Source organism: Excalfactoria chinensis, chromosome 1, assembly GCF_039878825.1.
Source record: "Excalfactoria chinensis isolate bCotChi1 chromosome 1, bCotChi1.hap2, whole genome shotgun sequence".
NCBI classification, from domain to species: domain Eukaryota; kingdom Metazoa; phylum Chordata; class Aves; order Galliformes; family Phasianidae; genus Excalfactoria; species Excalfactoria chinensis.
The window spans coordinates 131,742,080-131,764,994 of NC_092825.1; the positions used below are offsets into that span (position 1 = coordinate 131,742,080).

The 22,915-nt window shown below is 43.8% G+C and overlaps 1 protein-coding gene across 1 annotated transcript in view; it reads right to left on the bottom strand.

Moving 5' to 3' along the window:
• Nucleotides 1-16,845: 16,845 nt before the first annotated feature.
• ANKRD10 (ankyrin repeat domain 10) overlaps nt 16,846-22,915 on the bottom strand; it is a 33,987-nt gene continuing 27,917 nt past the window's right edge. Inside the window, exons 5-6 of the mRNA XM_072343726.1 lie at nt 21,391-21,486; nt 16,846-18,493 (exon numbers count right to left, since the gene is read on the bottom strand). Coding sequence (XP_072199827.1) covers nt 18,027-18,493; nt 21,391-21,486 — 563 coding nt within the window. The 3' untranslated portion in view covers nt 16,846-18,026. The remainder of the gene's footprint in view (nt 18,494-21,390; nt 21,487-22,915) is intronic.

Sequence of the window (22,915 nt, forward strand, 5' to 3'; positions counted from 1 at the left end):
ACAAGCATTTATTAAGAGCCTTCAGTTTTTAGAAAGAATCAGGCAGCGTGTAGTTTTCTAATAACTGATGTCGCTTTATAACTAATAACTGATGAAGCATGGGCATCTTCTGATGTGGATCAGCCATCTTCTGATGGTCAGGCCGACAGACATCCTGTGCTTTTACGATTTTCCCCTGGGTAGCACCTACTGCCTATGGAGAAGACTTTGAAGACTACTGATGTGCCCATGAAGGAGATGAAGGTGCTGTTTTTCATCCTAAAGGATGCACATGAAATAGACACTAATGTTTCCTCAGGCAGATAAAACCCATGTGCACAATTTGTAGGGGATGCATCAGGTGCTGGAAATATCAGGAAATATCCCAGAGTGCAACCAGGTAGCAGCGTCTCATTTGGTGGCCAGGACTGCCATGGAGATGAGCTTCATATCTACCTACAAGAAACACACTGAGGCCCTAGAGTGTGTCCAGAGAAGGACAACAATGCTGTGAGGGGTCTGGAGCACAAGGCTTATGGGGAGTGGTTGAGGAACTGGGATTGTTCAGTCTGGAGAAGAAGAGGCTCCAGGGATACCTTATCACTCTCCACAGCTGCCTTAAGGGAGCATGTGACGAGGTGGGGGTTGGTCTCTTCTCCCACGTAACAGTGATAGGACAGGAAGGAATGGCTCTTGGGGAGGTTCAGGTTGGATATTAGGGAAAATTTCTTTGCCAAAAGAGTGGTGAGGCACCGGAACGGGCTGCCCAGGGAGGTGGTGGGGTCACTATCCCTAGAGGTGTTCAAGAAACGTTTAGATGTTGTACCGAGGGCTGTGATTTACTGGGGAATATAGGTGGTATGTGTATGGTTGGACTGGATGACCTTGGAGGTCTTTACCAGCCTTGATGATTCTATGATTCTAAGCCTTATCACTGGGACCTCGCTAGCAGCCATCTGGATGCTAAAAGCTAAAGGGAGATTAGAGAGGGTGAGAGGATAAAGAGCACAATACATTTCCATGTTTCCCATGTGGGCAAGCAACTATGACTACAGAGTGTGATGCAGAGCCTGAACTGTTGGACAGCTAAAACACATGACACGGAGTCATAGCAAGCTGCCAGGAACCTCACAAGATGCAATTGTTGCTGTAACCCTGTGAAGCAGGCCTAGGTCATACTCAGTTTAATCACAAGAAAGAAAAGGTTAAACAAAAAAGTCAATTGCAGAAACGCTTATCTTCAAGAAGACAAATCATATATAACAAAGTACATGCATTAAAAGGCACTACGAAAAGTATGTTCAAGGTGGGGCTTCACCAACGGGAAATACAGTGGGAGGATCATCTTCACTCGGTGGGACCGTCACTTCTAATGCAAGTGGGAATATCACCTCTATATGTGTTGTGACTTACAGTATTCAAAGTATTTCTAAGGATATAATGTAGGACATAGGACAAAAAAAAAGCACCCCATTAGTAGTGAGGTGAGAGGATTTGTTGGTCAGATAAAACTATTCAGTTATCTGAACTAAACCCAACCACAGAGAATGGCAGAAGGATGTCATAGTACCGGGAGCTGGAAAATGAATTTGGGTGGAAGCAGGCAGGGTAATTCACATGGGGAAAACAATCCTAACAACACAAGTAGACATAACGATGGGCTCTCTCTTCTCTGTCACTACATAAGAGAGATGTTATGGTGTTTTTGAGCAGTTCTTTGCAAACACTGGTGCAGTGCTAAGCAGTAAAGAAACCGTTGGTAATTACTAGGAAAGGAACAGAGAATAAAATAAGGTACATCATTATGCTGTGAATTTATGATACATCCTCTTTTCATGTGCTGTCATCTCATCTCAAAAGGTTGTGGTAGAAATGAAAAACAGATACAGAGAATAATCAGGATTTGCTGTATAGGTCTGCTTCATATGAAGTGCTAAACAGAATATGATTCCTCTCCTTGGATAATAGATGGCTGAGGAGAAATATGAGATAGCTCTACAAAATTGTGTGCTGCATAAGAAAATTTATTCACTGTTTCTCACAGTACCCGGGGTCACCGAATAAAAGAGTCGGAGAACAAGATTAAAACAAATACGAGCACTTCTGCACTCAGCGGGTGCTGAAATGGTGGAGCTCATTGTCAGAGGATGTTATAGAAGTGGAAACCCTAATTCCTTTAGCGTGAGATTGTCAGAGGTCAGAAGGTTTTATCAGGGAAAATATGAAATTGGATGACTGTCCATGAGTCAGACTCAGTTCATCTGTTTCTTTTTTATTGATAAATAAAATTTTTATTGAAAAAATAAATGTAGGCAGGAGAAGAAGAGGAGAGGAGAGGAGAGGAGAGGAGAGGAGAGGAGAGGAGAGGAGAGGAGAGGAGAGGAGAGGAGAGGAGAGGAGAGGAGAGGAGAGGAGAGGAGAGGAGAGGAGAGGAGAGGAGAGGAGAGGAGAGGAGAGGAGAGGAGAGGAGAGGAGAGGAGAGGAGAGGAGAGGAGAGGAGAGGAGAGGAGAGGAGAGAAAGATAAAAAGGGATTTCAGGGATTTCAGAGCACAATTACGTGAGAAGAAGCAACGAAGAGTCTGGGTGACCTGGGGCTCATGATGAGAAGAAGCAGTGACTGCATTTGGCTCCTGGCTCCCTGCAGAGCCATGGCAAGGATGAGAAGGCTGTCTGAGGCACCCACTGCAGCACATGCATCCCTGGTGCTTAGTTTGATGATTCTGATTTATAAATGGTGCTGCTCAGTCCTTCCTACCCATAGCTGTGGCCCGGAGCCACAGAGATGCTGGTTAAGGCCTCCAGTGCCCCGCATGGTCTGTAGTGCACTCATCAGGCTCCTGAAACCTGGACCCAGAGCTGCCATCAAGTGCCATCTTAGTCAGTGCCTTGTTCTGCTTTGTGTAGGAGCCAAGGAACAAGCATAAAGCGTCTCACTTCTCTATCCCTGTGCAGTATGGCCTGGCTCCCTAAGGAAAGCCTTACACTTCCGAGTTAATTGGTATAGATGTTTCTAAAGTTTGGTACTACAAATCAAGCAAGAAATTTATTTCAGAGAGTGGGAACCCCTACTTTCTCTCCCTCTCCAGCCAATTTCAACTGCTCCGCTCTACAAGTTTCTCTTCTTTTCAATTACAGTTCTCCTGTGGTAGTAAATAAATTTGTTTCAAGCACACGCGTTTCTCTTCAATTACGGTACCCTCGCAAGTAATCCAATTTCTTTTAAGTCTTCAGTTCACATCCAACTTTCTTTCCAACAAATGTATATATCAGGTAGCAGAAATACCTCCTGGGCTCTGTCCTTACACTGAGGTTTTGCAAGGTGTTTTTTGTCTCCATTACCTCTGAACTGATTGAAAACTCTTCCCAGGTTCAGCAAGGGGTGCACAGACCAAGGGACTCATAGGATAACTGTGCCTTAATCCAGCTGCAAGAGTGTTGAGAACTCAAGAGTGTGTCAGAACTCCGGACTTATAGTTGTGGAAATGCATTCACTTTAACCTGCAGCAATAGACTCAGCAGTGGAACCCTTGGAAGGCTCCATCATTAGCTGCTGCAAACTGGTGCTTCTCTCCTTTTTATTTTCACAGAGCATTAGCAGACATGCAGCATAGGGCTGTGAATGCATGTGAGAGGTAGATGGCTGATCAAAGGAGATGGAGGTTGAGGACTGCCCTGTTACTGAGGCTGGGACAATTTGTGCAGCCCCAGAAAATGTTGCTCCAGGACCCACCAAAGGCATCAAACGAGGAGGCAGGGAAATCTGCCCCTACGCTTACTCTGATCTGTGAATGAACATGGGGCTTCAAATCGAAGCGACCATTTGGGAACCCTCTACATGTGCCATAATGAATATTCAAAAACTGAAATGTTGGCCAAAAAAAAAAAAAAAAGTGCTTAACTTCATAATAATAGGGAGCTCATCTAAGCTGCCAACGTAAGAATAAGGGGTTCAGATAGATGAATGATTTGTGGTTCACACCTAGCATACCACTTATGTGGCTGGATTCTGGCAGAATAAATTAAGCTGACTGCATTAGCAACCCAATGAACAGGGAACAATATGTTCCTGATGCTTTGCCACCTGTCAGCGGATGGGTAGAGCAGTCAGTAATCTATGAAGACCCCCAGAGAGCTTTCTTTTGACTTTGTTCACTCTGTAGAATCACAGAATCACAGAATGGCCTGGGTTGGAAGGGACCTCAAGGATCATCAAGATCCATCCCTCCTGCTGCATGAAGGTCTGCCAACCTCCCCCATTTAATACTAGACCAGGTTGCCCAGGGCCTCATCCAACCTGGCCTTGAACACCTCCAGGAACAGGGCATCCACAGCCTCTCTGGGCAGCCTGTGCCAGAACCTCACCACTCTCATAGTAAAGAATTTATTCCCTGATATCCAACTTAAATCTTCCCTCCTTCAACTTAAAACCATCTCCTCTTGAACCATAGAATGTTGTTGTTTGGAAAAGGTTAGAAAAGACCTCTAAGATCATCCAGTCCAACCATCCACCTATCACCAATATTTTCCACTACAAAACGTCTCTCGGTTCAACATCCAAACATTTCTTCAACACCTCCAGAGTTGCTGACTCCACCATCTCCCTGGCCAGCCCATTCCAGCACATGACCAATCTCTTGTTGAAGAAATTGTTGAAGAAACATGAATCTGGCACAGCTTGAGGCCATCCCCTCTAGTCCCATCACTTGTTACACGGGAGCAGAGGCCAATTCCCACCTCACCACAACCTCACATTTAATCATGGCAGCAAAAAAAAGGATAATCCAGCCTTTCATAAGATCCATATAGGAGTTATGCAAGTGATGGCCTGAAGTTGCCTTATCACTACTGCTTGCATCTGGGGTCAGGCTGAGCACTCACACCTCGCCTTTCCCACCCTGCTAGACATATTGGCTGCAGTGCCTTTAGTGGAGAGTCAGTGCTGACTCCTGGTGGCCGTGGGAAGTGGATGTCCACATTCACTCTCATTGTGCCATTAAAACAGGAAGAGTAACTCTATTTTCATTCTCCTCATCTAATTGGAGTTCATTTCCTTCTGGATGTGGCTTTTATTTGCACCCCACTAACAGCATCCGTTTTTATTTCCTTAGTCTGTATCTGATGAGATTATGCCTTTTTATCTCCCCCATTCACTGCAGTTGTAGTTCATTCAGCAGATCCCTAATTCGATAGCTCCATTCTGGGATCTGACCACAGCATTTGCTCTGCCTCTTTCCTTACCAAGAGTTGTTCTCTTCACTTCTAAACCGTGCAGAGAAGCCCATATGTTCCCATAGTCCATGTACTACAAAGCACAGCAAATTACTGCTTGAAAAGAGCTCTTTGTGGTCCTCCTTGCCGCGATGCCATTCCTGTTGACAATACAAAGTAGTCTTGTGGAGAAGTTTCTCAAGAGGGCTCCAGCGCTGCTGCTGTGCGCAGTGGCAATAGAAGTGCAACCAGAGATTGACTCAACCAGTGCGTGCCACATGCGGAGTTCTGCAAGACAAAGCCTCCCACCTTTTACATGCTGCACAAGGTACGTGCTGAGCAGCACTCCCCTCCCCACAATGCGCAATGATTAAAATCCTTTGAAGATACCTACATGCTCCAAACCCCTCCTCTAACCCTTTGGAGCAGGCAAGGCAGTGTGTAGGAGTTCACCGATCTTTCTCCTCTAGCAAAACATTTGCTGGGGGCTCATTACATGCCTTCCGCACTTTGCTTTTGTCCCTTCTCACTTCTGTGTCAAACTTTCATTTCCACAGCCTTCTACCCATTTGATGGAGGCTGCAGTTACAAAGGCATTGTGATTTTACTGTACCGGCGCAGCTCCTTGAAAGCCTCAGGAATGGAGATCATGGGGCTGACTGGAGTTTGCTTCTGAGGTGGCATTTGATCTTATTCCCTACGCAGTATTTTCTTTTCCTTTTTATCATTTCCTTACTCCTCAACAGGTGGAGAATATTTTGTTTTGTTTTTTATCTCTATGTCTCTTCAGTTTTAGGGTATCTCCTGTGGTGTGCACACACTCATGGGGTAACATCGTGGAGAATCAGGAGGAGGATGAGAGCAGAGCTGGAGCCCCGGCTGTAGGCAAGAAATAGCGCATCTATAGGTGTGGCCTGGAGAACCCTACCCATTTGTGTTGACTAGTATCTCCAGAAGGAGATCTGAAAATGAGACCTCATATGAAAAAAAGAAGATCCTGATGCTGACACACTACATGGGTAGGATGTAGAGGAGGGCTTTTCTTAAATATGTACTAAATCAACCTCTTCTTGCATATAATCACAGTGGGACACCACCCATAACATTTGCATTAACCAATATTTTCAGGTGTATTTCTACAGAGAATGCATCAACAAAGAGAAGAGAAAAAAGTGCATCACAGTATTACTGCCACCAGATGTTGGAATTCCCGCTGTGTGCAATGACATTTGGTTCCATCACAGCATGGAGCAGACAAGTCCCAACTTAGATTTTTCACTGATTCATGTTGTTGGTGCTGCTGTCGTTGTTACTCAAAGGAGCTGCTCAGCTGGGTGGGGATGGACAGCACAAGGCAATGTGATGGCAGAAGGCTTTGCTGATTGCTTGGAATTTTGGAGACCCCCTGATGCTCGTCCACCCTCACAAACTTCTGCTCCTGACCGTGAGGAAGCAGCGTTCTGCAGTTCCTCAGGCCCACACTGGGCTTAGATTGGGCAAATTCATCTGCTGCTTCAGTAAAAGGAAAACTCTCTACCTGCATCAGATAAAATGGGTATTGTGCATCATCTGTGCCGGATGTAGACTTTGTCCTGTTGGAAAAGTATGACTGTGAAATACACAACTGTTGCAGTTCTGAGATGGTTTTATCTTGCTAGTCATAGCAGGCTTTGGTCTTTGCATTTGCACTTTCTTCCTTTCCTATTATTTTTTTCCTGCTACTTCTACTGCTCCCAAAAGTGATATACCTGCAGCCACAGGTTTGAGAGCATAAATCCATGTCAAGCATTGTCCCGGAATGCCATTAATTAAGTTGAACTTCTGTTAGAATTAATCTTCATTCAAAAGTAGTTTTGCTTTACGTAGAGTTCAGCTTCCTTAATTTTAAGTGGTTTTCCTGTCAGAGCCAGGTGATGATATAATACATCTAAGTGCCTGTGCCTGGGTACATTGTTCAAGCTCAATACAAATGAATTTTGAGCCTAGCATCTGGATTTACACAGCATGGAGCACATCTTTACTGAAATCCTTCCATGCTCATAGTATGGTCTCTATAGGACAGCTATATAAAAATAGTACAGCTATAAGGACAGCTCATTTTATTCATTATAATTTAAATCTTACTAGCAGTAATAAAGTTTCTGGTGACATGGCTATGGGGCATCCTATTGATCCCCTCTGGGAGACTGGTGTGCTCAAATACCTCTCTGAAATGCCCCTACACAAAAGCACATACCTTGGGGAATAAAAGGAAAGAACTAGAGATCTGTGTGCAGACACAGACCTTTGATTTCACTGTAGTTATAGAGACATGGTGGGATATCTCGCATGACTGGAATGCTGCAATGAATGGGTACGTGCTTTTTAGGAAATACAGCCAAGATTGCATCCCTGGAGTTATGGGAGAGCTAACTTTGTCCCCTCCAGGAACGTTCTTGGAAGAATGCAATGGCAACAGCCCTAGAAGGAAGAGGGAATTAATATTCAAGGATCCAGAACAATGCATCCAAATGGACAAGAAATCCAGCAAAGGGGGGCAGGAAAACCATATGGATGAGTAAGGAACTCCTCACAAAGCTCAGGCATAAGCAGGAGGCGTACAAGAGGTTGAAGCAAGGACAGGCTGCTTGAGCTGAATATAGGAAAGTTGTCAGAGTAGTCAGAAGTGCAATGAGGAAGGTCAAGGTCCATTAGGAAGTAAATCTCGTTAGGGATGTCGAGCACAGTAAGAAGGCTTTCTTCAAATAAATCAGTAACTAAAGGAAAACTATGGAAAATGTGAGTCCATTGCTGAATGGGGCAGAGGCCCTGGCAACAGAGAAAGCAGAGGAGGCAGAGATAATGAATGCCTTCTTTGCTTCAGTATTCACTACCACTGCCAGCCCTCAGGAATCACTGACTCAACATCAGATTAGAGATTATTTAGGCAAACTTGGTATCTGAAAGCCCAAGGGCCCTAATGGGATGCACCCACAGGTGCTGATGGAGCTGATGGACATTACTGCTAAATTACCCTTGATCATCTTTGAAAAATTATGGTAATCAAGACAGCTGCATGAGGACTGAAAATAAGAAAATGTCACCCCAATCTTCAAAAAGGGTAAGAAGGAGAACCTCAGGAATTATAGACCAGTCAGCTTCCCCTCAGTCTTTGGAAAGGTGATGGAAAAGTTCATTAGAGATGGAGCCTGTCTCTAAGCATGTGGAAGACATGATCAGCAGTAGTTAGTATGGATTAATCAAAGGGAAATCATTCTTAAACAACTCGATTGCCTTCTATGATGGGACAACTGGTTGGATAGAAGAGGGGAGAACAATGGATGTTGCTGGTCTTTAGCAAAGCTCTTGACACTGGCTCTCATGATATCCCAATAGACAATCTCAGGAGGCACAGTCTGGATGAGTGGATGATCAGGTAGATTAAGAACTGGCCAAAAATCTGGTCTCAGAGGGCTGTGATCAGTGGTGTGGAATTTAAGTGCAGGCCTGTAGGTAGCAGTGTCCCCAAAGAGTCAAACTAGACCCAGAATTATAAAACTCATTCAGTGATATGGATGAAGGGATGGAGTGTCTCACCAACAAGTTTGCAGATGATAAAAATCTGGGATTAATGGCTGATAGCCCGGAGTGCTGTGCTGCTGTTCAGAAGGATCTCGACAGGCTGGAGAGAAGGAAAGATTAGAACCTCTTGAAATTCAACAAGGGTGAGTGAGGGCTTTTGCACCTGGGGAGGAATAAACCCATGCACCCATACAGGAGCTGACCTACTGGAGAAGAGCTCTGTAGAGAAGGATCTGGGTGTTCTGGTTGGCAACAGGTTGGCCATGGTGATCAAGGAGGCCAATGGGATCCTGGAGCACGTTGAAAAGAGTATGGCAAGTGGGGTGAGTGAGGTGGTGGGGAGGTGATCTTCCCCATCTATTCAGTGTTGTTGAGGCAGCACCTGCAGCACTGTGTCCAGTTCTGGGCTCCCCAGTATCTGGACATACTGAAAAACATCCAGTGGAGGGCAAATAAAATGATGAAGGGGCAGGAGCATCTGTCATGTGAGGAAAGGCTGAGGGAGCTGGGTCTGTTCAGCCTGGAGAATGGAAGGCTCAAGGGAGATCTGATCAATGTATAGAAGTATCTGAAGGGAAGATGTCAAGAGGACAAGGTCAGACACTTCTCAGTAGTGCCCAGCAATAAGAGGCAATGGACACGAAAAGAAACACACTAAGTTCCCTCTTAACACCAGGAAAAGATTCTTTACTGTGTGGGTGACTGAATACTTCCTCATGTTGCCCCGAGAGTTGCCCATTCCCTGCAGATATTCAAAAGCCACCTGGACATGGTCTCAGGCGATGTGATCTTGCAGACCCTTCTTGAGCAGGGGGGTTGGTCCAGGTGATCTCCAGAGGTCCCCTCCAACCTCCCCCATTCTGTGATTCAGTCATTCTGCGGTGCTATTTGTGGCAAAGAGGTTACTAAGAGCTCCTAGACCAACAACCTGCTCAGTGTTTTCATCACTTTGTTTTGCTGCTTGGTCTGTGCTCCTCCTTTGCCTCCTGACACCTATGCTGCCTTCAGTCATTATTAGGTTTTCAGAACCATTCTTTCTATACTGGGAAAGTTCTGGTGAATCCCCGTGAATCTCGAAGAGCAGCTCCTGGCCAGGAGGCCACCTTTGTCTCCTTTCATTTTACAGTAAGGTGAATTCATCACTCATCTTCTTGATGTCTTTCAGCATGAGATCATGTTCATGTTTGCTCTCTTTAATCCCATACTACTCAGCTGCCCTGAGCAAGAGGTCCCCTGTGTGTATCTTGGTTCTCTCACCAAGCAGGTTTAATCTGCAGGATGATCTCATTCCTCTGTCTTTGGGTTCCATAGGTTTGCTCCCTCAGCTGCTGTGCCTTTTACTATTGAGGCTATGGCAAGCTTAACCTCAGGCAGTGTACCAAAGACCTAATAAACGGAGCTTGTTATAGCACCACACTGACCTGGTTACAAAGCTTCCCACTGGCACTTGTCTGGCCAGGGGTTGTGCAGTGCTGGTTTGAGCATCATCGCCACAGCTTGAGAAACACACAAAACTTGGAAACCAGGCTTTCAGAATAAAACCCTGCACAGTGGCTTTCCATCAGCCCCCCTCACCTGCAAGTAGAGACCGACTTCAACAATGCTGTAGAGGCTGTTTCGTAGATGCAGGAGTACAAAGCAAACTCTGCCACTCTAGTCCAGACCCATGTTGCTTTCTGCATCAGCACAGTAGGCCGTGTTCCTTCCAACAAACTGAAACCTCCCATAGAAAGACAGTCTGAGCTCTTCAGCTCTGTGGGGACCTTATAGTAGCTGTTCAAAATCTGAAGGGGGTCTTCAGGAAAACTGAAGGAGGAACTTTTTACAAGGCCATGTAGTGACAGGATGAGGGGAAATGGCTTTAAACTGGAAGAGGGTAGATTTAGACTGGATATTAGGAAGAAAATGTTTACTGCAAGAGTGGTGAGACACTGAAACATGTTGCCCAGTGATGCTGTGGATGCCCCAACCCTGGAGGTATTTAAGGCCAGGCTGGAGGGGCTTTGATCAGCCTGGTCCAGTGGGTGGTGTCTTTGCCCATGGCAATAATGCAATACAATAAGTACAGAAGTAAGCGAGTCTGTACTTCATAAAGTGTCCATTTCCAATTGTCATAGGTTACCCTAAAATCTACCGGCACCCATGACAGGAGTATAGACGGCCTGCAGGGCCGCTATCCCAAAAGGAAAAGAAAACAAGGAAAGAGAAAATAAATACAGCGGCAGCGATCTAAGGAGGCACACTATTTTACTAAATACTATATCGGAATACAGAATAACACAATATAATACAATATAATTGGAATTAAAGCTAACGAATTGAGTAAAATAAGAGAGAGTGAGTCCCGAAACCGAGAGGCCTACTGTAACTCTAGGCGAAACGGCTGGAACGCTCCCACACGGCTCTCCCCCTGGCTGGCAGGATCCAAGAGAGCGAGTCCAGCACTGAAGTGAGATTATATAGTCCTGGTCATATGACTGACCGTGGTGCTCCCTGGGACATGTAGTCTTCTTTCTGTGAGCAGCAGATTCGTCAAAATTATCTATGCTTAACATGATGTTATGATGTGGAATACTGATAGCAAAATTACAAAATTGCAAAACCATGACATTCCACCCCTTATTCTACATCATTACATTATGCTTATTACACACACACACACACACACATATATAGTCGTGAGCAATCAGCAACCTTATTTTCTTAACAATTTATATCTATTTTCATGCAAATCTTTAGGCTGAAAATAAAACTCCGTAACTTAACACACTATTATTTGCTAAGTCGAGGAAATGGCAAAACTGCCAGAAAGAGGAACATGATAACGGTGGAGGGAAGAAAGGGAGAAAGGCAGCACTAGCAGGGCGTCCCCCACGTCAAGGTGCACTCATCCTTTCCCTAAGCTACAGGGCCACTGCACAGAGGACTTCTTGGGACTGTCCTCCTCTGTCTCCATCACTGGATGTCAGGGCAGGAGCCCAGAGCATAAGCAGAGGGGAGAAGCAGACCAGCATCACTGCTGGTGGTATGGCCATCCTCCAAGTCATCCATTCCCTTCAGTGGAACAGAAGCATCAAGGAGAGGCTCAGCAAGAAACTCCCCAGCAGGTGATCACAGTATCACAGTATTGTGCGAGTTGGAAGGGACCTTAGAGGTCATCGAGTCCAACTCCCGGGATTCGAGCCCTCTGTGTAGCAGAGCGGCACTTCTACCACTTGTGCCACAGCGGGGATTCGAACCCAGGCCTCCGGTGTTGCAAGCGGCACTTCTATCACCGCGCCACCGGGGCACACGATTGTGCCAGCAGCCTCACATCCTGGCCTGGAGAGTTCAGCTCCAAACCCTCATAGGGGAACAGTGAACCCAGGCCTCGTGGCTGCGGGATGACCCCCCTCACTGCGGGGTGGCTCACTTGGCACATCCACACCATCCTCACCATGGGCTTCTGCTTCTTGCCCAGGTGACAGGGATAGGAGTGGAACTGCTGGGGCAGTGTCTGGAGTACCATGCCTCCATAGAACTTGCTTCTCCAGCCCTAATATGGTATTTTGGGCGATAGCATGGGGTACTACGTATGTTTCAAGCCACTCGGTGGTTGCCTCCACCATGGTGAGCACATAACGCTTACCATTGCGAGATCATGGCAAGGTGATATAATCAATCTACCATGCCTCCCCATATTTATATTTTTGCCATCGCCCTTCCCCCCAAAAAGTTTTCATCCTCTTGGCTTGTTTAATTATGGTGCATATTTCACAGTCATGAATGACCTGAGCAATAGCATGCGTAGTTAAGTCCACCCCTCGGTCTCTGGACCACTTATATGTTGCATCTCTTGTTTGATGGCCCGAGGTCTCATGGACCCATCGAGCTAGGAATAATTCAATCTTCTTCTGCCAGTCTAAGTCTATTTGAGCCACCTCAGTTTTGGCAGCTCGATCAACCTGATGGTTATTTTAATGTTCTTCAGTAGGCTTACTCTTAGGCACGTGAGCATCTACATGGCACACCTTTACAACAATGTTTCTTATTTGGGCAGCAATGTTTTTCCACAGTTCAGCAGCCCAAATAGGTTTACCTCTTTGTCGTTGCCAGTTGTTTTGTTCCCACTGCTGCAACCACCCCCATAAGACATTTGCCACCGTCCATGAATCAGTATAAAGATGAAGCATTGGCCACCTCTCCCGTTCAGCCACATCTAAGGCCACCCCTCATGCTGGACGGCCGGGCCTCCAGCGGGCTGGATGGGGGCAGTGCAGTTCTCCTGCCCCATGGCCATAGCGGTGGGCGCCTGCTCAGCCTGGAAGCGCACCAACCCCTTCCAGATATGGAACAGACCCACCGGGAGAGCTGAGACCGGTGACGTCCGCTTGGGGTTGCGCTGCTCCGCTACAGGCTGCCTCGCCTGGGCTCGGGAAGGAGCCTTGCTCTGACCGGAGGTTGTTACACTCAGACTGGAGGGCGTCGTGCTCAGACTGGAGGGCGTTGCGCTTGGACTGGAGAGTGTCATGTCCAGACTGGAGGGTGTCACACTCGGACTGGAGAGTGTCACGCTCGGACCGAAGGGCATCTCGCTCAGACCGAAGGGCGTCTCGCTCAGACTGGGGTGTGTCTTGCCTGGACCAGAGGGCATCAAGTTCGGACCGGAGGGTGTCACGCTGATATAGGAGGTCATTTCTCTCAGCTCTGAGACTCTCCATCTCAGCTCTGAGACTCTCTCTCTCAGCTTCAAAAACATTTTCCCTCTCTGCCTTTTCAGCTCTGAGACTCTCTCTCTCAGCTTCAAAATTGAATAAGGCCCAATAGGCATTAGCCAGGCCCCAAATCATTTGTGCCTCCTGAGATCTGCCTGTGCCGCAACATTCCTGCCTCAAATATGCGATAAAGCTCTCAGGATTCTTCAAGTGTTCAGGAGTAAAGCTCCATGACACTGAAGATGTCTGCCTTTTTAAAGTCTCCTCAAAGCCTCTCCACACTCCCTGCCACTCAGTATTCTCTGGTTCTGGGGAAGACTTCCTCAGAATGTTATAAATCCAGATACTGAGTGAGATTAATAAAATAACCAACAGTATGTTCAGGGAAATTAACAGTGTGGTCAAATGGGCATTCAAAAACTGCATAATGGATTCAGGGAAGGGACAAGGAGCATGCAGTCCCCTGAAAAGCAGTTTTACAAGCAGTTTTAACAGAGCACACATTTTTTTTTCCTCTCTTCAATAACGAGATAGCAGAGCTAAAAGTTTACAAAATATTCTGGGGTATTGGCAGTCCGCCTGGACTTTCAAGGTCAAGCTCCCAGGTGCAGAAACGTAAACTTCAGATAGCTCCTTAACGAAAAAAAAAACTCGTAGCTCTGTAAAAAACTAAAAGGACAGCAGGAAAAACAGCAGCTTTTGCAGTTTTTGCCCACTTTTGCCCAAATTATGCCCACTTTTGCTGGCAATCTGCCCGCATTCTCCACCAATTATGTCATAGGTTACCCTAAAATCTACCGGCACCCATGACAGGAGTATAGACGGCCTGCAGGGCCGCTATCCCAAAAGGAAAAGAAAACAAGGAAAGAGAAAATAAATACAGCGGCAGCGATCTAAGGAGGCACACTATTTTACTAAATACTATATCGGAATACAGAATAACACAATATAATACAATATAATTGGAATTAAAGCTAACGAATTGAGTAAAATAAGAGAGAGTGAGTCCCGAAACCGAGAGGCCTACTGTAACTCTAGGCGAAACGGCTGGAACGCTCCCACACGGCTCTCCCCCTGGCTGGCAGGATCCAAGAGAGCGAGTCCAGCACTGAAGTGAGATTATATAGTCCTGGTCATATGACTGACCGTGGTGCTCCCTGGGACATGTAGTCTTCTTTCTGTGAGCAGCAGATTCGTCAAAATTATCTATGCTTAACATGATGTTATGATGTGGAATACTGATAGCAAAATTACAACATTGCAAAACCATGACACTAATTCAAACTTGTAGTGTCTTTTATTCTCGGGATTTGGGATGTTTTGAAAGTGCGCATTTGTAGCCCAAATGGCAGAAACTCCTTAGTGATTTATTGCTTGATTGTATTAACCTGGGGGTACATCCTCGGACTGCACAAAGGTGATGGTTTGTTAAAGACGTTTAGTAGAATAGTCTTACGGAGGAACTTTTCTCAAGGAATGTGAATCTGAATCTGAGCACAGATCACGATGTGAGCACAGACAGGTGCAAGATCAACGTTTCGAAAAGTACACTTTTGCAGTGGATTCCCATCCACGGTGACACAGAAGGGCAGGCTGGAATGGAGCTCTGAGCAACCTCATTGAGCTGTAGGTGTCTCTGTTGACTGCATCAGAGTTGGACCAGATGACCTTTAAGGGTCCCTTCCAACTCAAATGCTCCTATGATTTTCTGATGATGGTATATTTCCAGTTATGGTCAGCGCAGAGCAGAGGAGCTGATGGAGGCCTGATGGCGGCTGCAGCTCCTCACAGGGGGCGGAGGGGCAGCACTGAGCTCTGCTCTGTGTGATAGCGACAGGGCCCGAGGGAACGGCATGGAGTTGTCAGGGGAGGGCAGCTGGGGGTCATAAAGAACTGCCATTGCGTGATAGTGACAGGACAAGGCAGAATGGTTTTAGACCAAAAGAGGTGAGATTTAGGTTCAGTATTAGGAGAAAATTCTTGGAAGCTGGTGAGGCACTGAACAGGCTGCCCTGTCCCTTCAGGTGCTCAAGGACATGTTGGATGGGGCCCTGGGCAGCCAGAGCTGGTGGGGGGCAGCCCTGCCCGCAGCATGGAGTTGGGGCTGGGTGGGCTGTGAGCTCCCTTCCAATTCAAGCCATTCTATGATTCTGTGACTACACATCTAAGCTTTTGTCTGAGTCATTTTCTACCGCAGACTTCTGCCTTTTGAGGTGTTACCAGTACTGGAAGGTACCGAGCGAACTCACCCAGTATGTCTAAGCTACGTCTTCACTGATCTACACTGAATTAGAATTTAGTACTTAGTTTCCATTGTGGCTGACAAGAGATACGCACCTTGAAATCTCTCCTGGTGCGTGGCTGAACACATAGATGGAATCACAAGAAGTGTTTTTTGAAATAAAACTTGAAGTCTTCACTTTGAGTTTGAAATACGGCGTCTTCCAAAGTGCTTTTAGGTAAGAGATGTGAAAAGCAATTGGATAAAGCCAGAGCGTATGCATTTTTTAAGATCTTGCTTTATGGACTATAAATCTTGCTGTGTTAGAATTGCATACCTAAAGTTTTAATGTAAATGGACACGTGCAAATTTTGCTGATACCAGAAGGAAATCCTTTCAGGAATCAGTTTATAGCCAAGCACTTCTGACGACACCCTGATTGTATTTTAGCGATGCTTTGTTTCACTTGAAAAGCATAAGAAAGCGCGTGCAAGCAGCAAGCTCTGGAAATACCAAAATAACAATAATAACAAATCCCAGAGTAATACAACAAGGAATTTGAGCTAACGTGTTGTGTTAGTATGATGTGAGCACATGCCTCCGGGCACCACATAAACAAATCAAACTGTGTAAGAACACAGCCTGGATGCAGTTAGTCAAGCACGTGCAAGTTACATGCGTGCCAGAAAGAGTGCACTCAGGTGAGAGTCACCTCTCCTTAATGGTCTATGTTTGTCCCCAGAAGGCACTGAGGAGTTTTGCTGGACTGGCCAACAACTTGCAAAATGACTGAGCAGCTGCCAGTGAGAATGCAGCTCTCCATCTGAAGACACTGCAGGTATCTTATATGTAGATGGCAAACCATTCTGAGTGTACTTAAAACATTGAATTCTTTGCAGTCTGTAACACCTGAAGCAGAAAAACTCAAAGGTGAGCACAATTTCCACAATCAGACGGACTATTTTCAACTTGTTTTTGGAGTTCAGGGCTGATAGAACCTTGAAACCCAGAATATCTCTTATGTGTTTTTAAGGACAACTAACTCAGCCGGTCCCATCTGCTTCCACATGCTGACAAAATTACCAAGTCCTACAGTCACTCTCAGAAATGTGGTTTACAAACTATTAAGGACACATTCAAATATCCAGTAAAAACAACATGTCTAAACAAAACAGTCAGATACAATGGAATATGTTTATTTTTTTAATCCAAACGGTAAAGGTCCCTTTCGAAACAAAACAACAAGAAAAAATAACACAATTCAGAGGGCTTATCTCATTTACCACACTCTTCCCACTCTTCATTTATCATGTCACAAAGCAGCAACTTATATTATTAGTGCTTATATAGTGCACTTATATGAGTTTTGATTTATGTATTAAGCTTTAAATACAACGTATATCAATGAGCATAGCCCAGAGTACACAACATTACATTTTCAAAGCATATGTTAAAAAAGGACAATAAATGTATATCCAAGACGGTCAAACTCAAAATATTTTGACTTGCCAACCTCTATAACAAGTAACAAGTAATTTTAAACTGCATACAAAGCAGAACGGTGCCAACATGCCTCCGGTCTGTGATCTGTGGTAAAATATCAAGCATACGTATAAAGAAGAGAAGCAAAAGGAAAAATGCCACAAATTCAGAACTAACCTGAGGCACACCCGACCGCAACTGCACAAAGGCAACCCACCTCCCCACTCTATAATGCAAAGAGCCCAACAACAGAAAGCGCTTCTAATGCTGTAGTAAAGGGAAACATTAACTTTTCCAAATGTTACCTCTGCATTTTTTAAACAACTTGCTCAAAAAATGTGAAGATGAGCGTCTAATCATACCGAACGAACGTACAGACTCTAAAGTCAGAGAAGCTCCTTAAGATCGCCACTTTTCAACCTTGCATAGTGATAGTTGGCACTGATATTACTACCGCAGCTTCGGCAGAAGATATGGAAAAGGGAAATCTTTACTTCTAAGTGGTGCACATACGTAACATTTCCTTCACAAAATTCCTTTAAACATAGTTTTAATAAAAGGGAGAACAGCTCTAAAAAGAGAAAGATAGTGTTCACAAGCTCAGAAATAAAAAAAAATACAAAACCGGAACATTCCATAAAAAATGAAAATAACCATTCCATCGTAACAGCACCTACTTCATCACTAAACAAGCCCCATACATGCAACGAACTAAAACTATCGTATAAGGCTGTCAAATGAAAGGTTTGCTTCTTATATAAACAAAGTGTAAAAATAGCGGTAAGTTGCAATTTTCAAATGTAATGCTATGTGAAGATTTTGTGCCCCCAGATTCATTTGGTAGCAATTTCAATACGCGTGTGACATAAAGGTCGCTGATCTAGGAGCCATGGTACAAATACATTGTGCCTAAGACGGTACTGTCATACCTCTGTTCGACTTTAACAGAATTGGAATGCTCAACGACACTGCTAAGTTCAGGGATGCTTTCAGCAGTATCCCCAAAACCGTGGTAATGTCCATAGTGCAAAGTATCTCCGGGGTCTTCCACCCACGAGGGGCGGTTAGAGACGCAGCTACTTGGGCTTCCATTCAGATGAAGAGATCCACACATATCAGTGGGATTATTCATGGCCTTTTCTGGCTCCTCGGTGCCATTACTGGTATGAACTCGATGCCTACCAGGAGAAGTTACTCCAGGAATTATTCCGTTAGGTGTTAACGTTAAACACTCTTCTTGCCTGGTATCCATCCCACTGAGCTGCTGTGCGGCGGCGAAATCCAAATGTCCATTGATGGCACATCCATTTGTCAGTGCATTCAATATGGAGCTACTGCTATTCATATCTGCATTAAGAAATACACCTGTCACCAACAATTAAGAATAAATCGAAATACATCAAAACATCTCCACTATACTCCACTGATTTTTAGAATGTTTCCATACACAGCTTTGCAAATAAGCCTACCCTTTCTTTATCAGTAACAGTATACACAGTCATGTTTGTAAGATCTGACCACTAAGCTTGAGGCATGGATTTCAGTGTCAAAAATGCAACTACCTATCTACATTCAATTATATTTGTATTAGTCTTTCAAAGACATTGTGAGTTTTTCAGACATTATTTCCTGTAAGTGTAGCAGACTGCATTCTGGACAGCAGTTTGAGAAGTGGAATAAGATGTCCTTCCATCTTAACTGTAATGCCCTCTTGGGTTCTAAGATTTGTAAACATACAATAATGGAGCATCTGTGACAGGGTGAAGAGGTGCCTTTTTTTACACTTTATTTTCTGCAGTAGTTAGTCTGTGACTCATTTCTTTCTTTTCTGTGGTCACTCTTACAGCACAGTATACGCTGAAGTAGGCCGAATAAAGGACTGTTATGCTGGGATGATAATATAAAATGTGTCCAAGTTCTTTTATTTAGAAACGTCTTCAACTTATCTAGCAGCTTGCTAGATTAGATTGCGAGCTGGTTTATATCAATGAGTTTAGAATAACATCTGTACAATCCACATGCAAAAGGCCATACAATAGAAATAGCAGAGTGCACAGAAGACTAAAAAAGGTTAATGGTGGGGAACAAAGTTCTAAAAATGTGCATGCAAAAAAAACCCAAAAAACTAGACAACCGTTTTAAAGCTATATCTCTGTTGGATTTAGTAGTTAGTACAATCAAGCATCATTATTTCCATTAACAGAATTTCAGCAGTATGTCTGAATGCATTTCTTTTTGCAGTGGTACTCAAAAATACTGGCTCAACAACTGCAGAATATACTCTGCCTTAAAATGCCTGCAGGTAAAAGGACATCTAGAATTCATATCTGTATTGGTAGAGGATAGCAAGGCAAATGTAGAAACCACAGATTTATAAAGCTACATTTAAAGATTTTATGTCCTGGTGTTGTTCTTGGATACACGCACATATGTTTGTGAATACATAAGTGCATAAACATACGTGCAGAACAGGACTGCATTTACGCTGTACTTCCAAATGGAGCCAGTAAGTCAGTCTGCCTGCTGGTAACTTCCCACATTTAAAAGCAACTGGGCTCCTGTTGAAGTGACATGAGTACCACTGTTTGACAAGGAAGAATCGGAAGCTTTGGTTATTAGTCCATTGCATGGGTATGTTTTGGAATACGGATACACCAACACACAATGCCAAGAAACGTGTTAATTTTGTACCTCACTGGGTACGCTAACCGGAGTTTCCTGTTTTATCCCTTTGTGACGTCAACTGAACTCACTAACAACAAATTCTTATTGAAAATGAAACAAAAACCCAACCCACCCCAACCCATCGAGACACCAAAGCTAATATTTCAGTGATGAAAACGCACAGAAAGAATTTCAGATAGTGTTTATTAACTGAAAAGTGCGAAATTTTGACTGTTTAAAAAGAAATCCTGATAAGCTGGCTTTGCCAAGTCAAACTTAATAAAAGTGGCGCTACCCATAGTTAATATGCAAAAGTAGGTAATGAATAATTCTAGTGATAATTATAGAACGTTGCTATGCATTAAAAATTAGCACCTATAGTATTAGAGAATATTTATGAATGACAATCATTTTTTTTCCCATAAATAAGAACACTTAGTAATTATCACTGGAAAATATCAGAATCTACTTTTTAAGAACTGACTGTATATATATGTATATATATTTATTTCTAATATATTAAAATATCTGTCCGTTACCATTCCCTTTGGCAAATCTGATTTGTGGTACAAAGCATAAACATTTTAATCACAGAACAAATAAAGGTAAGATATCCATTTCTCATAATAATAACGCACTATCATATTAACTCCATGCTTTACCTACAAAGTGCATGGAAAAGCAGACCCCAAACAGGTTTTATCGAAGCTCTACGCACACCCTGGGGTTAATAAAGCATCTTGATTGAGCAGCCCTGAAAAAAACACCATTAATATCCACTGATATCACTAATATTACGACTGTTCCGTGAGGATCAATGTACGAAGTCCAAACAGCTTTCCGATACTGTAGTTCCAAATTTAGTTCCAAACTAGTTTAAGAACATCAATATCCAGTCTATTTTTCTATTTTTTTTTTCACTAAAACCCACAAATTTGTTCATAGCAAGATCCTGTGCTTATATTGTCCAAACAAATTTTGAACACATTATGTAGTCCAGGCTATTCTTTATAGCATTTGTTAAACTAAGTTGAGTACAGTTTAGTTGTAACATTTATTATTTTCAAAGCTATATAAGCACTGTGATATCTTTCCCTATCGAGTCTTATCAGTAAGTAGAACTATTTAATGGAAACAAAGTGAATCATTTACATTACTTCCGAGTTTCCGTTAACCTGAAATCATAGCAACTAAAAGCAAGGCACAACGTAATACAAGCCTCAGGTTAAAAGTGAAACAGCCGCTGTGGATTTCTGTTCATCTGAGAACTGGTATTAAACCTTCTCTTTCACCATTACAGTATATTGCATGAAACAGCTAATGATAGACACCTACTAAAGCCCCATTATGCCGGGTGTTACAACACAACGGTTTTCAAGACTCTAGTCATCATGTGCAAAAGTAAAGAATTAAGTCTTAAAAATAAAATGCATATTGGTTCTTGCAATGGCAAGGCGTTTGCATTGCAGAAACAGTGTATATTTCAATTTCTTTTGGTCCAACAGAACTACTCTCCTGTTGTTTGGTGTCTTCGACCATTTGAATGTTGTTGTAGTTAACAGGAAACTGTCCACTCCCACCTGATACAACAGCAAACTCTCTGTCAACGTGCATATTGTCAGCATCGTCCTCAACTCCTCCATTCATCATTGGTATTAAGCCATCAAAGCTGTAAGCTGATTGAAAAAAGAGGTTCGCTTAGTCACTGGTGCACACTTGAAAACTCAGCCAACAAACAGACGAGTACTTTCATTATTAAAACAAAAGCTATTTACATACAAATCAAAATCGTTCACCCGTGAAACCTTCTGACATTTCAGACAGGTACTGTGAAATAAGCAAATGGTGAGTAGCCACACCTTCATTACTATCCCCAAAACTGAAGGATTACCAGTGTACCTATCAAATTCTGCACCTATGTATCAATTACTAGGTGTGAGTTGACTAAAGAGTAATTTAGGTTGCCCAGGTTCGGGCTTTACAGCTAGCAAGCTCTATGGATATAAGATCCTGGGAAACATTCAGTGTCAGTTGTGAATGCTCCCCCTTTGCTCCCAGGTTCCATCTCGTATTAACTTATGTCCTACTCATATGAGATGCTCCAGGGACCCTCCAAGAACTGAACAAATAGATCTCTCTTGATAAAAGATGGTAAGTGGCAAGACATTGTGGGAAATGTTTTAATAAGTGAAATGTGTGTGACTGCACTATCTCTTATCAGTACCTACCAGTGCACTCCTTCAGTATCAGCCCAACAGACCCTACACTCTTTTGTTTTTTTGCTGACATTAACACACCTTTCTATACACTGCATGCGCACCATAATGGCCATAATGATGACTACTTCAGTAGACTGCAAGCCTTTTTGCATTACTTTTGGTACAAGGGAAATCTTAGTAAACTACTTGTTTTTAATAAACTTAAAGCAATTGCCAGAGTGTTTCAGGGCTACAGAGTTAACATAGGTCTTAAAGAGACCAAAGTCCTTGGAGAAGTGAGATTCGTATCCCCCTAGGCCAGGAAGAGAGACATTTTCTCTGGAAACCTGGAATATGGTGTGCAGTTTCATGTAGCCATATGCAAGGGTACACCTACTCAGCAACACCCACCATCCTCATCCCACAAAGATAACCCAACAACAGCCATGGTTGGCTGCCATGACATACAGTTGGTCCATCTCCTGTGCACAGCAAACTATGTGTGTTGAGCTTGTACAGCACAGTGCAAAAGCCAGCCTGCCAAAGGCCATGGGCTAGGTGGATGAGAACTGCAACACACAAATGATCACCTGGCCAGGCACATTTCATCTCTGCATTTACTGTGTGATCCAACCACCCCAGGAATCAAGGAGCCAGATTTCTGGAACTTACTAGAGAAGAACTGACATATAACTCAGCTAAAGTTTCTAAGTTAAAAGTGGAAATGATTCAGTGTGCATTCTGAATGCAGACTTGCAACTGAAGCTACTGATGTACATTTGTTCAGCTTCTGGAGTTCGTTCTTCTATTGCATTTGCTTCCATCAATCACAAAGCATCTTGTATCAGCACCGCAGAAGTTTGAGGCTGAAGGCTTTTTAATACTGTGCCCAATAGCAGATTTGTGT